The sequence below is a fragment of the Pelophylax lessonae genome, assembly GCF_965119305.1.
Source record: "Pelophylax lessonae genome assembly, contig: HAP1_SCAFFOLD_288, whole genome shotgun sequence".
Lineage (NCBI taxonomy): Eukaryota > Metazoa > Chordata > Amphibia > Anura > Ranidae > Pelophylax > Pelophylax lessonae.
Genome location: NW_028120055.1, coordinates 2,861 through 19,623, shown reverse-complemented (window position 1 = coordinate 19,623; position 16,763 = coordinate 2,861). Strand labels below are relative to the sequence as shown.

The following is a 16,763-nucleotide window of genomic DNA, read 5'->3' as shown; positions in this document are numbered from 1 at the left end:
TATGGAAGTGTCACCTACCAGCCGTTTCTGGATACTGAAGCTTGTCATCATTGCACGACACACACAATTTTTTTTTCGTTCAATATATTTTTTAATCTAACTTTAATTTTAACAAGAGTGCAAAAAAAATGTATAAAATGGTAAAGTTAGAAATCCAATTGGTCAGGAAAATGACTTGTCTGGAATGTGGAGGCGGAGTCGGTAATAATTTGTGTACAATACAATACACAACGTGTTACATTATTATAACAAAGTATTGTAGAAAAGATCACACCATAGAAAATGGGGGAAAGGAGAAAATAAACCCGGATATGAAGGTGACATTTGTGTACGAGGAACACCTTAACAATTACCACCATTTTATTCTCCAGGGCCTCTGCTTTCAGAAAATATATGTTTGGGGGTTTTATCTAATCTTCAGGCCCAAAATCTGCATTTTACCATGTGTGCAAAAATAATGCAAAAACAGCTCTGGTATTTATGTCCTTCAATGTGTACTGTACTCATAAATACATGGGTGTGATCTCAGGGATTTGTATGACCCCCCCCCCCCCCCTCGACATAGGAACCTAAGGGGTCTATGCAAACAATATGTTTGGTGAGTGTGACAAGCATGTGTCCAACCGTGACAAATTCTGGCCGTATTCTAATAAACACAGTGATTTCCTATAATCATCAGCTCCAACTAGTGGCCATAATGAGGTATTAGTTCCAAAATACCTCAATCAGGAAAAATAGTTCAATATCGAATTATGGCCACTAGATGGACCCAATGATCATAGGAAATCACTGAATGAAATAAAATAAGACCAACCTTTGTCATGGATGAATGAATGCTTGTCATATTTGTTCATCTATTTTATAAAAACTAAACATGTAAGTGAAGTGGTAACTATTGAGCCAATCACTTCATCAAACCACACATAATATCTCCTTTCAAAGGGAAAACAGAAATTATTTACAGAAAATAAAACAGTATAAATATTTTCCAACCAATAACCTCCACCCAGACAAGATATGTAGAAATATAAAGACAAGCGGTGTTACCTCTCGTGCCAAGCCACCCAAACCCACACAGGAGCAAAGGAAAGAAGTTCTCACCTAGTTTATCTCCGAGTTCTCCTTCCCTCCTGTTGGGGGATGGGAGAAGGATGGACTGAAGACAGAGAGACACGCTTCGGGGTCACCACTGGTAAGTAGAGCCTTGAAATGAAGGACCTCAACTTCAGAATTTCTGTCTTGTCTGTGTAAAGTTTACTGATAAAGATATATGGGATCTCACAGTTTCTAGCTCTGTAACCCGCTATATCATTATCAGTAACCGTCACACAGACAAGCAAGACATTCTGAAGGTGATTCCTTCATTTCACGGCTCTACTTACCACTCTACACCCCAAAATTTACTCAGCCAATGAAAAGCCAACACAGTACAACACTTCATCCATGTCTTTGGTGATCTCTGATCTCCTTATGAAGTGTTTCTTACATGATGAAGATCAGCCATGGAGTATATCTGAGGTGTATATCAGGGTGTGCTTCTTCCACACATGTCCACCAACATTCATATAGAAGACATTTCCCACACTCAAGGCACTAATACACCTCCAGGGTTGTGAGGGATCCCTGATGTACAGGAAGACAGAACTTCAGTGAGGAACAATTCCCTCATTCACATGAATATGGCTACTCCCCTGTGTGAGATCTCTGATGTCTGCAAAAATGGGACTTCACTGAAAAACATTTCCCGCACTCAGGACAGGAATACGGCTTCTCCCTCTCCCCTGTGTGAGATCTCTGATGTGTGTTAAGAATAGACTTCCGTGAAAAACATTTCCCGCACTCAGGACAGGAATGCGGCTTCTCTCCAGTGTGAATTCTTTGATGTGTGGAAAGATGGGACGTCTGTGAAAAACATTTCCCGCACTCAGGACAAGAATACGGCTTTTCCCCCGTGTGAGATCTCTGATGTATGTAAAGATGGGACTTATATGAAAAACATTTCCCGCACTCAGGACAGGAATGCGACTTCTCCCCCGTGTGAGATCTCTGATGTCTGTAAAGATTATACTTTAGTGAAAAACATTTCCCGCACTCAGGACAGGAATACGGCTTCTCCCATGGTGGTCCATCTACACTGTGTGGTGCCGGATGGACATTTGAGGTAGCCGGGTTTTCTCCTGGACTATACTGTGTGATGTCCTCATCTTCTACTTTACAGTCTGGAGACAAAGTGAGACAATCCTCTGAGGTTTTCCTCATCTCCCGTCCATGTACTAAAATAGAAATACAAAGATTATTACTAGACATCAGCAGATTGGTTCCCCTAAACCAGGACTCCGCCCACATCATGCAGCTTTGTCTCTGAGGATCTTACAATTCCACCCTCAAGGTAACTAGTAAATGGTAGAGGGTGACTAGGTGACCCAGGAGTCACACATCAAGTCAGGACCTGCTGTATGATAGTAAATGGCAGTCTCAGTCTGGACCTACGCCAGGCCACGCCTTGATGTGCGGGACACCGACTCACTATCTACCGATATAAAATGTCCAGCTGGTAGAAAATGGGTGCAACAAAAGAGAATCCATTATGTGTATATATAGCAGTGGGTAGAGGGGAGAGAGCAGAAGTCAGTAGAGATGGCCTTGCAGTTCGCGGCGAATTTTGCTTGTTCGCTATCCGCCAAATTTGCGAACACATGGCGTTGTTCGCGGCGGCCATATTAGTTTACATTGGGAGAACTTTGACCCATGACACAGCCGTCAGGTGGAACGGGACAGCCAATTAGAACATTTCAGCACATGGACATGCCCCCTACCTTATAAATAGACCTGAGCTATCGGCCATTTCACAAAAGTCCTTTTCAGGGCTTGTATTTCGGTATAGGTCTACTAGTATCTTTTCAGGTTAGGAGCAGGTATCCAGTCAGTGCTTTAGGGGCAGTTAGAGATTGGCAGCAGTCATACAAATCGCTCGGTTAATGTTCACAAAAGTCTTTTACAGGGCTGGTATTTCGGTATAGGTCCAGTCTCTTTTCAGGTTAGGGACAGGTATCCAGTCTGTGCTTTAGGGGCAGTTAGAGAGATCGACTGCAGTCACACAAATCACTCTGTTAATGTCCACAAAAGTCATTTAAGGATGCCGTGGCCGGTTTCCCGGCCTCACTTCTTAACAACCTATTGACTCAGCGGGATGTAAATAGTAAAATAAATAGAAGAAACGCAGAGCACACAGAAAATTCGGGTGTTTGGCGAACACCTGAAGGGGCCATTTCGGGTTGAAGTTATGTTTGGTCCAAACCGCTCGTCCATCCCTAGTGGTGTTTAGAGAGAGGGAGAGGATTGTTGGAGAGGATGCATGGAGTGCATCGGTGGGAGAATACAAGGCTGAGGGTTTTGCCACCAGAGTGAGTAGAAGCCTCTATCTATTGTTTCAGGCCAAATGAGGAGATTAGACTAAAAAACTTAGACTAAAAAACTTAGAAGTAACAGAAGTGTTTGTAGTAACAGGGATGTTGAAGTCACAGAGAATGATTTTGGGGATTTTAAAGGTCCTGGTATGGACCGAGGGGGACCCCCACACTGTTATTATTTTTATTTTTTATTTCCATTGCCAACAATGGCTGGGAAAATCAATTTTAATGTCATATTTTTTTTTTCTTTATAAATGTCAGTTTTGCTGCAGCAGGTTCTATACACAGTACAGATACACCACTTTACAGGCAGACTAAGGCTGCATACACATTATACAACTTTTGTTGTTAGATTTCCTAAAAATTTACCTTCAACTATGTAGTGCAGGGGCCTGCCTGACTGCATACAAATTGAAACTGTTTATGTTTGACCTCATATTATATGGTTTTGGTAAATCTAAAGGAAAAAAATTGAAAGAAAATTGTATAGTGTTTATCCAGCCTTAGTCTGCCGGTAAAGTGGTGTATCTGTACTGTGTATAGAACCTGCTGCAGCAAAACTGACATTTATAAAGAAAAAAAAAAAATATGACATTAATGCCCCAGGCATTATATTTAAAGGAATTCTTTTGTTTCATTTTAAGCATTAATTAAAATCATTGCTCCTTCAAAAACGATATTTTGTAAAAAAAAAAATAAAATAAAATTGCATTGATAGTATCAAACATGAAAAAATAATAAAGAAAAGAAAAACACGTACACAGAAATGTTTGATGTTGGGCGAACACCCAAACGGAAGATGTTCAAGCCAAACCATTCGCCCATCCCTACTCCCTGGTTATCTCTCACCTCGACTACTGCAACTCCCTCCTCATTGTCTTACCTTTACATAGGCTATCCCTCCTTCAGTCCATCATTAATGCTCCTGCCAGACTCCTCCACCATACAAACCGCTCAGCATCTGCTACCCCTCTCTGCCAATCCCTCCATTGGCTGCCACTTACCCAACAAATTCAATTCACAATACTAACAGTAACTTACAAAGCCATCCACAACTCGGCCCCCAGCTACACCACTAACCTGGGCTCAATATGCCAAACAAATCATCCTCTTTGATCCTCCCAATATACCCTTCTTTCTAGTTCCCTTGTCACCTCCTCCCACCTCCAGGACTTCTCCCGAGCCTCTCCTATCCCATGGAACTCCCTACCCCAATCTGTCTCATTATCTCTTACTCTATCCACCTTTAGGTGTTCCCTGAAAACTCATCTCTTCAGAGAAGCCTATTCTGCTCACACCTAACAACTACTTTTATTTTCTCCATCAGCCCATCCCCCACAGTTATTACCTTTTGTACCACTTGACCTTCCCTCCTAGATTGTAAGCTCTAAAAAGCAGGACCCTCTGATTCCTCCTGTACTGAATTTTATTGTAATTGTTCTGTTTGCTCTAACATTGTAGAGGCTGCGCAAACTGTTGGCGCTTTATAAATCCTGTATAATAATAATATATGACTGCCTAGTCCAGCCTCTCTCAGCCAGGGTTCCTCCAAAGGTTCCTAGGGGCTCCTTGTCACTTCCTTGGGCTGTATATGGAAGTGTCACCTACCAGCCGTTTCTGGATACTGAAGCTTGTCATCATTGCACGACACACACAATTTTTTTTTCGTTCAATATATTTTTTAATCTAACTTTAATTTTAACAAGAGTGCAAAAAAAATGTATAAAATGGTAAAGTTAGAAATCCAATTGGTCAGGAAAATGACTTGTCTGGAATGTGGAGGCGGAGTCGGTAATAATTTGTGTACAATACAATACACAACGTGTTACATTATTATAACAAAGTATTGTAGAAAAGATCACACCATAGAAAATGGGGGAAAGGAGAAAATAAACCCGGATATGAAGGTGACATTTGTGTACGAGGAACACCTTAACAATTACCACCATTTTATTCTCCAGGGCCTCTGCTTTCAGAAAATATATGTTTGGGGGTTTTATCTAATCTTCAGGCCCAAAATCTGCATTTTACCATGTGTGCAAAAATAATGCAAAAACAGCTCTGGTATTTATGTCCTTCAATGTGTACTGTACTCATAAATACATGGGTGTGATCTCAGGGATTTGTATGACCCCCCCCCCCCCCCCCTTGACATAGGAACCTAAGGGGTCTATGCAAACAATATGTTTGGTGAGTGTGACAAGCATGTGTCCAACCGTGACAAATTCTGGCCGTATTCTAATAAACACAGTGATTTCCTATAATCATCAGCTCCAACTAGTGGCCATAATGAGGTATTAGTTCCAAAATACCTCAATCAGGAAAAATAGTTCAATATCGAATTATGGCCACTAGATGGACCCAATGATCATAGGAAATCACTGAATGAAATAAAATAAGACCAACCTTTGTCATGGATGAATGAATGCTTGTCATATTTGTTCATCTATTTTATAAAAACTAAACATGTAAGTGAAGTGGTAACTATTGAGCCAATCACTTCATCAAACCACACATAATATCTCCCTTCTAAGGGAAAACAGAAATTATTTACAGAAAATCAAATAGTATAAATATTTTCCAACCAATAACCTCCACCCAGACAAGATATGTAGAAATATAAAGACAAGCGGTGTTACCTCTCGTGCCAAGCCACCCAAACCCACACAGGAGCAAAGGAAAGAAGTTCTCACCTAGTTTATCTCCGAGTTCTCCTTCCCTCCTGTTGGGGGATGGGAGAAGGATGGACTGAAGACAGAGAGACACGCTTCGGGGTCACCACTGGTAAGTAGAGCCTTGAAATGAAGGACCTCAACTTCAGAATTTCTGTCTTGTCTGTGTAAAGTTTACTGATAAAGATATATGGGATCTCACAGTTTCTAGCTCTGTAACCCGCTATACCATTATCAGTAACCGTCACACAGACAAGCAAGACATTCTGAAGGTGATTCCTTCATTTCACGGCTCTACTTACCACTCTACACCCCAAAATTTACTCAGCCAATGAAAAGCCAACACAGTACAACACTTCATCCATGTCTTTGGTGATCTCTGATCTCCTTATGAAGTGTTTCTTACATGATGAAGATCAGCCATGGAGTATATCTGAGGTGTATATCAGGGTGTGCTTCTTCCCCACATGTCCACCAACATTCATATAGAAGACATTTCCCACACTCAAGGCACTAATACACCTCCAGGGTTGTGAGGGATCCCTGATGTACAGGAAGACAGAACTTCAGTGAGGAACAATTCCCTCATTCACATGAATATGGCTACTCCCCTGTGTGAGATCTCTGATGTCTGCAAAAATGGGACTTCACTGAAAAACATTTCCCGCACTCAGGACAGGAATACGGCTTCTCCCTCTCCCCTGTGTGAGATCTCTGATGTGTGTTAAGAATAGACTTCCGTGAAAAACATTTCCCGCACTCAGGACAGGAATGCGGCTTCTCTCCAGTGTGAATTCTTTGATGTGTGGAAAGATGGGACGTCTGTGAAAAACATTTCCCGCACTCAGGACAAGAATACGGCTTTTCCCCCGTGTGAGATCTCTGATGTATGTAAAGATGGGACTTATATGAAAAACATTTCCCGCACTCAGGACAGGAATGCGACTTCTCCCCCGTGTGAGATCTCTGATGTCTGTAAAGATTATACTTTAGTGAAAAACATTTCCCGCACTCAGGACAGGAATACGGCTTCTCCCATGGTGGTCCATCTACACTGTGTGGTGCCGGATGGACATTTGAGGTAGCCGGGTTTTCTCCTGGACTATACTGTGTGATGTCCTCATCTTCTACTTTACAGTCTGGAGACAAAGTGAGACAATCCTCTGAGGTTTTCCTCATCTCCCGTCCATGTACTAAAATAGAAATACAAAGATTATTACTAGGCATCAGCAGATTGGTTCCCCTAAACCAGGACTCCGCCCACATCATGCAGCTTTGTCTCTGAGGATCTTACAATTCCACCCTCAAGGTAACTAGTAAATGGTAGAGGGTGACTAGGTGACCCAGGAGTCACACATCAAGTCAGGACCTGCTGTATGATAGTAAATGGCAGTCTCAGTCTGGACCTACGCCAGGCCACGCCTTGATGTGCGGGACACCGACTCACTATCTACCGATATAAAATGTCCAGCTGGTAGAAAATGGGTGCAACAAAAGAGAATCCATTATGTGTATATATAGCAGTGGGTAGAGGGGAGAGAGCAGAAGTCAGTAGAGATGGCCTTGCAGTTCGCGGCGAATTTTGCTTGTTCGCTATCCGCCAAATTTGCGAACACATGGCGTTGTTCGCGGCGGCCATATTAGTTTACATTGGGAGAACTTTGACCCATGACACAGCCGTCAGGTGGAACGGGACAGCCAATTAGAACATTTCAGCACATGGACATGCCCCCTACCTTATAAATAGACCTGAGCTGTCGGCCATTTCACAAAAGTCCTTTTCAGGGCTTGTATTTCGGTATAGGTCTACTAGTATCTTTTCAGGTTAGGAGCAGGTATCCAGTCAGTGCTTTAGGGGCAGTTAGAGATTGGCAGCAGTCATACAAATCGCTCGGTTAATGTTCACAAAAGTCTTTTTCAGGGCTGGTATTTCGGTATAGGTCCAGTCTCTTTTCAGGTTAGGGACAGGTATCCAGTCTGTGCTTTAGGGGCAGTTAGAGAGATCGACTGCAGTCACACAAATCACTCTGTTAATGTCCACAAAAGTCATTTAAAGGGCTGCAATTTTATTTTTTTTGGTATTGCTGTGCAGTGCACTAAAAAAAGGGGGGGGGGGTAATCCACAGTGTTTTATACTTTGTAGAAAGCATGTTATAGTGGTTTAGTAGTATTATTGTGCACTGTGCAGCACTGTGACAGGTGTGGTAACTGAGCGTTGCTGCAGCAATACTACAAACAGTGCCAAACTCCCTGGCCAGTTTTTTGAACAACTGGTGTGATAGACCAGTGGCCCCCCAATACCACATATTGAAGTGGGGTGTTATCTGAGTATACTTTTACAAGTGTATTTGTGTCCTGCAACAATATTGCCTCTTTTGCTGACTTAAGTCTGATGCACACAGTGCCAAACTCCCTTGCCAATTTTTTGAACAACTGGTGTGATAAACCAGTGGCCCCCCAATACCACATATTGAAGTTGGGTGTTATTTAACAGTATACTTTTCTAAGAGTGTATTTTAGTCCTGCAAAAATTTGGCCTCTCTTGATGTGTTGACTGTGCTACACACAGTGACAACAGTTACTGGCCAATTATTTGTAGAACTGGTGTGATAAACCTGTGCCCCCCCAATACCACAGATTGAAGCAGGGTGTTATCTACCTTTTTCCAGATATACTGCGATTCTCTAGAGACTTTTGTCACAGGGTAATTAAAAAACATGACAGGCAGAGAAGAGGCAGACACGTACGCAGGGGTGGTAGGGGTAGGGCAGGAGCAGTAGGCCAGAGCTAAACTGTGAAGTTTCAAATGCCGCGTGCAATTACGTCAAAGGACGCACCAGACTTGGTTGAGTGGCTCACTCAGCCTTCCTCTTCTGCACCCTCCTCATCCTCTCTATCTGCACCCTCTTCACGCTCTGCTGTGTGCACCCCCAAAGACACCACCACCACCACATACCCTCCGCTTGAGTCACTGGAATTATTTTCTGATCCATCACAACACGTTTGCGATGCACAGCCATTTTTGGACTCAGATCAGAAAGAGGAGGTAGCAACAGCCTCCACTCAGCAGTCTGACGACATTACCCAGATCAGCCCAAGGAGGTTGGTCCCGCTGTTGCTGCCTACTCCGAGATCTCGAATGTTAGTGGTGGGGAAGGTGATGTGGATGATGACGTGTCTAAAGATGTCACATGGGTGGCCACAAGAGAGGAAGAGGAAGGGACTTCAGAGGGAGAGACGGACCGGCAGATAGGGAGGAGAGGCAGGCAGAACTTGCATTGCACAAGAGGTACAAAGCAGACTGCAAATGTATCAGGAGCGAGCCATCAACCATGTACAGTCACATCTGGCGCTCCCAGGAAGCCGGCACATGGCTCTGCAGTGTGGGCTTTTTTTAATGTGTCCGTTGCTGACAACAGTGTTGCGATCTGCAGCGTTTGCAGTAAACGCATAAGTCGCGGTAAGCCCAACACTCACCTAGGGACAACCGCCTTAAGAAGGCACCTGAACTCCCATCACCGAGCCCAGTGGGAGCAACTCCGTCAGAACCCACAAAGCCACACTCCAGGCTCTCACCGCCAGCCCCTTCTCTTTCTCCTTCTCCTCACATTTGTCCTCCACTCCACCTGCCATGATGCCATCGTCGCGTAGTTCTGGAAAAAGGCAGGCTTCTGTGGCCCAAATGTTGGAGCGGAAAAAAATGATGACGCTGGATAACCCTCTTGACCAACGTTTGACTGCTGGCTTGTCGGGACTGATAGCCCGCCAACTACTGCCATATCAACTGGTGGACTCGGAGGCCTTTCGTAAATTTGTGGCTATTGGAACACCACAATGGAAGGTCCCAGGCAGGAAATATTTCTCGCAGAAGGGCATTCCAGAGCTGTATGGCCATGTTCAGTGAATATATCTTTGGCACACAGTGTTGGTGCCAAGATACATCTGACCACAGACACATGGTCTAGCAAACACAGGCAGGGAAGGTATATCACTTTTACTGCCCACTGGGTGAACCTTCTGATGGCCGTCAAGCATGTAACCCGTGGCACCTGTGTAGATTTAGTTGTACCGCCACGGATTGCAAGCAGGCCTGCCTTTTCCTCTCCTCCTCCTCCATCCTCCCTCTTCTCCTCAAAAGACTCCTCTTCTTCCGCTGCTACCGTCTCTTCCACTGCGCTGCCCAAGATCCCCAGAACCTATTCCACATGCCAGGTGAGACGTTGCCATGCTGTGCTGCATCTGTTGTGCCTGGAAGCCAAGGGCCACACTGGTCCTGCACTCCTTTCAGCTTTGCCTTCACAGGCAGATCAGTGGCTGACACCGCTGAATTTGACAGTTGGTAAAGTGGTGTGCGACAACGGTGCCAATCTGCTGAGCGCGCTGAAACAAGGCAAAGTAACACACGTGCCATGCATGGCACACGTCCTGAACTTGGTGGTGCATCGATTCGTTGGCAAATACCCTGGGGTCCAGGATGTCTTGCGGCAGGCCAGGAAATTCCCGGGCCATTTCCGAAGATCTTACACAGCCATGGCTCCCCTTGCTGAGATTCAGCGCGACACAACCTGCCCGTCAGGCGTCTTATTTGTGACTGCCTGACGCGATGGAACTCAACATTGCATATGCTTGATAGGCTGCTTCAGCAGAAACGTGCAGTTAATGACTACCTGTTCAAACTCTGCAGGAGGACAGGTTCTGGGGAACTTGGGTTTTTTTCACCTTGCCAGTGGCTGCTCATGCGGGAGGCATGCAGACTTCTGCGGCCATTCGATGAGATCACCAAACTGGTCAGTCAGGGCCAGGGCACAATAAGTGACATCATAGCTTACGCCTTCTTTCTGGAGCATGCATTGCGTCATGTCATTGATCAAGCCGTCGAGGAGAAGTCGCAATGTTGGATGAATTCTCAGGGGGTGCTACTCCATCTGAGACAAATTAACAGCAGGAGTCTGAAGAGGAGTCAGAGGAGGATGGTGCTGGGGGGGATGAGGAGGAGCAAGAAGAGCATGCTTTAAACCTTTCTGGGATCCCTGGTGTTATCCGTGGATGGGGGGAGGAGAACGAGGATGACATTATCCTGGATGATGAGCTGGAAGCAGGCCACTACACCTCTTCCAGTTTAGTGGGAATGTGGGGCCTTCATGCTCCAGTGTTTTAAGGGGGACCCCGTATAAAACGCATAAAGGCCAAGGAGCTTTACTGGGTGGCAACATACTTAGACCCCCGGTACAAACACAAAATTGTGGAAATGTTACCACAATCACAGAGGGCGGTCAGAATGCAGGGCTTCCAGGCCTTGCTGTGGGAAATGCTGCATTCTGCTTTTCCATGCGCTGGCAGAGGAATTTCCAGTCACACAGAGACAGTTGCGGGTAGCAATCCAAAAAGGCCTGCAAGAAGAGGGTGGTTTGAAGATGTCTTGGTCACTTCAGATATAAGATCCTTCTTTCACCCGAACCATCGACAGCTGTACTCCGGATCCAGCATGACGGAACGCCTAGACTGACAGGTGTCCGACTACATCGGGTTAACGGCCGATGTGGACGCTCTGAGGAGTGATGAACCCCTGGACTACTGGGTGGGCAGGCTTGACCTCTGGCCAGAGCTTGCACAATTTGCAATGGAAATGTTGGCTTGCCCCCCATCCAGTGTCCTGTCCGAAAGAACGTTCAGCGCAGCAGGGGGGATCGTGACCGATAAGCGAACTCGCCTAGCTCATGACAGTGTAGACTAACTCACATTTATAAAAATGAATGAGGCATGGATCTCTGAGGAATTCAACACATGTGACCAGTAGATCATGTTTCATTGAAATTCGTCATGCAAGGCCACAAATATCTGCCAGACTGCCATCCACCCACAACAATTCCTGGTCCTTGGCTTCGCTACATACAGCTGCATAAAAGGCATTTCATGTCCATTGAATGGCAAATTCAATTTTGGGGCCTTTCAGGACTGACAATTATTTTTTCTGTGAATGCCTAATGTACCTTCAGCCACCAAATACTACGTTCTTAGCTGTCAGGTAAACCCATGTGGGCTAATTTTTGGGGCCTATGCAGGCCGACACTTACTTCTGTATCCTGTGAATGCCTAATGTACCTCCAGCCATCAAATACTACGTTCTTTGCTGTCAGTTAATCCCATGTGAGCTAATTTTTGGGGCCTATACAGGCCGACACTTACTTCTGTATACTGTGAATGCCTAATGTACCTCTAGCCATCAAATACTATGTTCTTTGCTGTCAGTTAATCCCATGTGAGCTAATTTTTGGGGCCTATACAGGCCGACACTTACTTCTGTATCCTGTGTGAATGCCTAATGTACCTCCAGCCATCAAATACTACGTTCTTTGCTGTCAGGTAAACCCACGTGAGCTAATTTTTGGAGCCTATACAGGCTGACACTTACTTCTGTATACTGTTTGAATGCCTAATGTACCTCCAGCCACCAAATACTACGTTCTTAGCTGTCAGGTAAACCCATGTGGGCTAATTTTTGGGGCCTATACAGGCCGACACTTACTTCTGTATCCTGTGAATGCCTAATGTACCTCCAGCCACCAAATACTACGTTCTTAGCTGTCAGTTAAACCCATGTGAGCTAATTTTTGGGGCCTATACAGGCCGACACTTACTTCTTTATCCTGTGAATGAATAATGTACCTTCAGCCACAAAATACTACGTACTTAGCTGTCAGGTAAACCTATGTGGGCTAATTTTTGGGGCCTTTTATGGCCGATACTTACTTCTGTATCCTGTGAATGCCTAATGTACCTTCAGTCACAGAATACTATGTTCTTAGCTGTCAGGTAAACCCATGTGGGCTAATTTTTGGGGCCAATACAGGCCGACGCTTACTTCTGTATCCAGTGAATGCCTAATGAACCTTCAGCCACAGAAAACTATGTGCTTAGCTGTCAGGTAAACCCATGTGAGCGAATTTTTGGGGCCTGGAATGGCCGACACTTACTTCTTTATCCTGTAAATGCCTAATTTTCAGACCGGAAATGAAAAACAATGGGTCTGTAAAGGTTCTGCCAAATTGTGGAATGGATGCGGACCCATTTTACAGATGTGTGAATGGACCCTATATGTATTAGACAATGTATTTACCGGCTGCTATCAGTTCTGGCTGATTTATGAAAAAAAATATATATATATTTTTTTTTGCTGTAAAAAAAAAAAAAAATTAGGGCAACTTTTCCAATTGTGTTATGACATTGTCCATGTGCTGGGACTATTTGTGCACAGCTAGTACGTCTTTTGTGGCTGCAACTATGACCTAAAGGTTCGCTTCCCATTAAAGTCAATGGGGCCCACTGCGAACTTGCGGTTCGCGGACTTTTGAGAAAATTTGCAGCTGACGTTCGCGAACCGCCCCGGCCAATGTTCGTCCATCTCTAGAAGTCAGGACTATGTAATGTACAACATATTGTATAAGATACAACAGATAGGACTATATAGTATCAGAGTTATGTAATGTACAACATAGAGTATATAGTGCAGGGGTCAGGACTCATATTATTGGTATTCGATAGTCAGTGGCAACAGGCTGATATCACCCAGTCCTTGCCCTAGCGTGGGCCAATCAGTGAGCAGTATGGGTGGAGGAATGTATTCAGTGTTAATGACCCACCTGTGCTGATCTCTGTAGGAGTGTCCTCCTCTATAAATGTCCCCGTTATTCCATCCTCCTCCATAGACTGCTGATCATCCCTCACATACATCTCTTCTTCTTCTGCTTTCACCGCAAATTCTATATCGATTGGATCTCCACTCTAAACCAAGAAAATGAGAGAGAATATCATCTGTAAAATATAAGCTTTATTATTGTCATCACATAAAAAATCCACACATTGTCTCCATGAGACTGTGTGTTATAAACTCTGTCCCACCAACCTTGTAATAGTGAGGGATGGTGTGACCTTCCTGTGTGGAATCCCGGGAATACAGAGGACGGGGACATCTCTCTGGTGGGTTCCCATTACTGGATCTATCTGTAGGAAACACACACACTGACTGAATACATTGTTTCTATGTGTTTATCAGATGATGGGGGATCTAGGTGGATCCTCCGTACTGCTCTCTCCTTTACAATAAATTCTCCTCTTACCCGGTGATGTGAGGGGCGGCTGATTCTCCATCATGACGTCCTTGTAGAGATCCTTGTGTCCTTCTAAATACTCCCACTCCTCCATGGAGAAATAGACAGTGACATCCTGACACCTTATAGGAACCTGACACACACAATGATACAGTCACCATCCAGACACATCCCTTGTCTGTTACTGGATAATGTCCCAGAATTCCCAGCACCGCTCACCTCTCCTGTCAGCAGCTCCATCATCTTCTTGGTGACTTCTAGAATCTTCTGCATGTTGTGTCTCTCAGGTTTTAGGGAGTCATATGGAGGCACTGTGATGGTCATATGATCACCTGACTTCAGAAGAGGAAATCTCTGTATTGAGGAAGCAATAGGAATATCATGTTAGAATCCCAGAATCCCCCTCACCTCTCCGGTCAGGTCGGTGTTTTATTAATAGAGATAAAAGTGATGTCATGTGACCTCCCAGAATCCCCCTCACCTCTCCAGTCAGCAGGTAGATGATCTCCAGGGTGAGGTTTAGTATCTTCTCAGTCATGTGACTCTGGTCCTCCTCCATCCTCATTGGTGTCGTCATCTATGAAGGTTTCCCTGTAGACAGATAAGATTGATAACAGAGAATTATCTGGATTGGTATTGGTTGTACAATAATAAGATGAGGATATCAGGAGGTAATATGAAGGTCGGTATTTATTTAAGCACTATGGTCCCAGTGAGAAAATATTTAATCTGGACAGTTTAGCGTTTTCTATGATTCTTGGGGTCTGGGATTCTCAAAAAATTTGGCCACCTGGATTACAACTTTCATTCCCCATGTTGGGTGTGAGATGAGGAGGAGATCCAGGAATCAGGATAAAGGTCAGGACAAGCAACAGACGAGCGCATCCAAGAGATGAAGCCGGGGTCACTACACAGAAAATCAATCCAAGGAAAGAACAAGCAGGACGATAAATAGCAAGAAGGAGCTCAGAGACAAATGAGAATATTGCTCAGCCAATAGGAGATTATCTCAGCATGACTTACATAATGAAAGAGATTAGGGGGAGGGGAGGAAATCACTTAAGGTGACCATAGATACATGGAAATTCAGCTGGTTCAGCAGGGATCGGTCACATTTCCATCCATGTGTGGTCACTTCCTGATAAAAGTCACTCGATCAGCGGCTGCAGCCAATAGCTTCATCACTGATCTGTGTATTCTGAGAGCGGAGGAGCGCCATCCATTGTCAGAATATAATAGAGCAGTGGGGAGGATTCCCCATCCCCCTCCAATGTGTGGATGGGGAAATCGCTTCCATTTTTTTTTTACTCATCCCGCTAGCTGAATGATAAAACAGAACCATGTATGGTCAGCTTTGGAAGTAAGATATATTAATCATCAACTGATTCCCTGAAGGGGTTAATATAGGTTTCCACACTATATATATGTGTATCATCATCTGCTGGAGATAAAAGATGTCACAGTGACTGTAACGGACCCCCAATACTTCGACCAAGTATTTCTGTTTTAGGTCTCCCGAATCCCACGTGATGCAGTGACCATGGCCCCCAATTACCCCCCAAACATCAGCCTAAGCTCGATGAAGGGTAAAAACAAAGACTCTTTATTCAAGAACTCACTTCCAATCTATACAGTCTTAGGTGAATGACATGGCAGGCTCAGACAGGATTAGCATTATCATAATTGACTCAACAAACAACAAGCCCAAAACATAGCCGAATACGCATTCCTAGAAGTGTGAACACACACCACCTCTAAACAGATGAAAGCAGAAGACATAGGCTTACAGGCTGCCCGTCTCCATTTTCAACACACCTTATTATAAGTGTCCATTCACATCCCCCCAGTATACCATAGCTGAGTCTTATGTTATTAGCATCTGTTTAGTCTCTCATTGTGTGAATTCCTTGGTTTTAGGCAGCTTAGGCCTAGAGTCTGTATCGTTTGGCATGACAGGGACTTGAGGTCAAAGTAACAGTACTCTGAGGGTCCCCCAGCATACATCCCCGCATAGAGCCGTGCTCCTCTACAAGCCAGGGCCCATAGTCCGTGGGCAGGAGGCTGGCCTCCACACTCCTCCAGTAGCCCGTGGTGAACGGCCCAGCAAATGGGCGTTCGTCACAGTGACTATGGAGGAAGAGGACGGACATGACGGGGGTTACTGGGTGTAAATAGAAAATAAGATCTTATTACCTCTTCTGCTGCCACTTCCACCAATGTCTTCTATCTACTTCCTCCCAACTCACCTCTCACCCGGAACTTACTGTCTGTATCTGACATCACTTCCTGTCTGTACCTGACATCACTTTCTGTCTGTATTCCATAGAGACTTCCTGTCTGGATAGAAGTGAGATCACCAGCTTGTGGAGCCCAGAGGTACTGCAGCTCTGAGAAACGTCTAGTAGTGTGAACACGGCCTTGTGCTCTGTGTGTATGTACTGTAGATCCTTATAGATGGGTCATCTCCACTCCCACCAAGGGGGATAGAAATATATTACTGCTCGGAGGGAGACCTTTTGGCACCTTTGATTTTGCAGTTAAATTTATTGCAGATTTAGTCATGTAGAACATCT

General features: G+C 44.5%; 1 protein-coding gene and 1 pseudogene across 2 annotated transcripts in view; both read right to left on the bottom strand.

The window, feature by feature from the left end:
• The window catches only part of LOC309543668 (uncharacterized protein), a 77,557-nt gene extending 61,121 nt beyond the window's left edge, over positions 1-16,436 (bottom strand). Inside the window, exons 1-4 of the mRNA XM_082276120.1 lie at positions 16,384-16,436; positions 14,672-14,781; positions 14,410-14,544; positions 14,200-14,323 (exon numbers count right to left, since the gene is read on the bottom strand). Coding sequence (XP_082132246.1) covers positions 14,200-14,323; positions 14,410-14,544; positions 14,672-14,767 — 355 coding nt within the window. The 5' untranslated portion in view covers positions 14,768-14,781; positions 16,384-16,436. The remainder of the gene's footprint in view (positions 1-14,199; positions 14,324-14,409; positions 14,545-14,671; positions 14,782-16,383) is intronic.
• On the bottom strand, positions 1,666-8,232 carry LOC309543666 (annotated as a pseudogene). The gene is made up of 4 exons: positions 8,219-8,232; positions 6,676-7,136; positions 2,424-2,449; positions 1,666-2,109 (listed from the first exon to the last, which is right to left on the bottom strand). The product of its transcript is annotated as an uncharacterized misc_RNA (transcript).
• Positions 16,437-16,763: the final 327 nt, after the last annotated feature.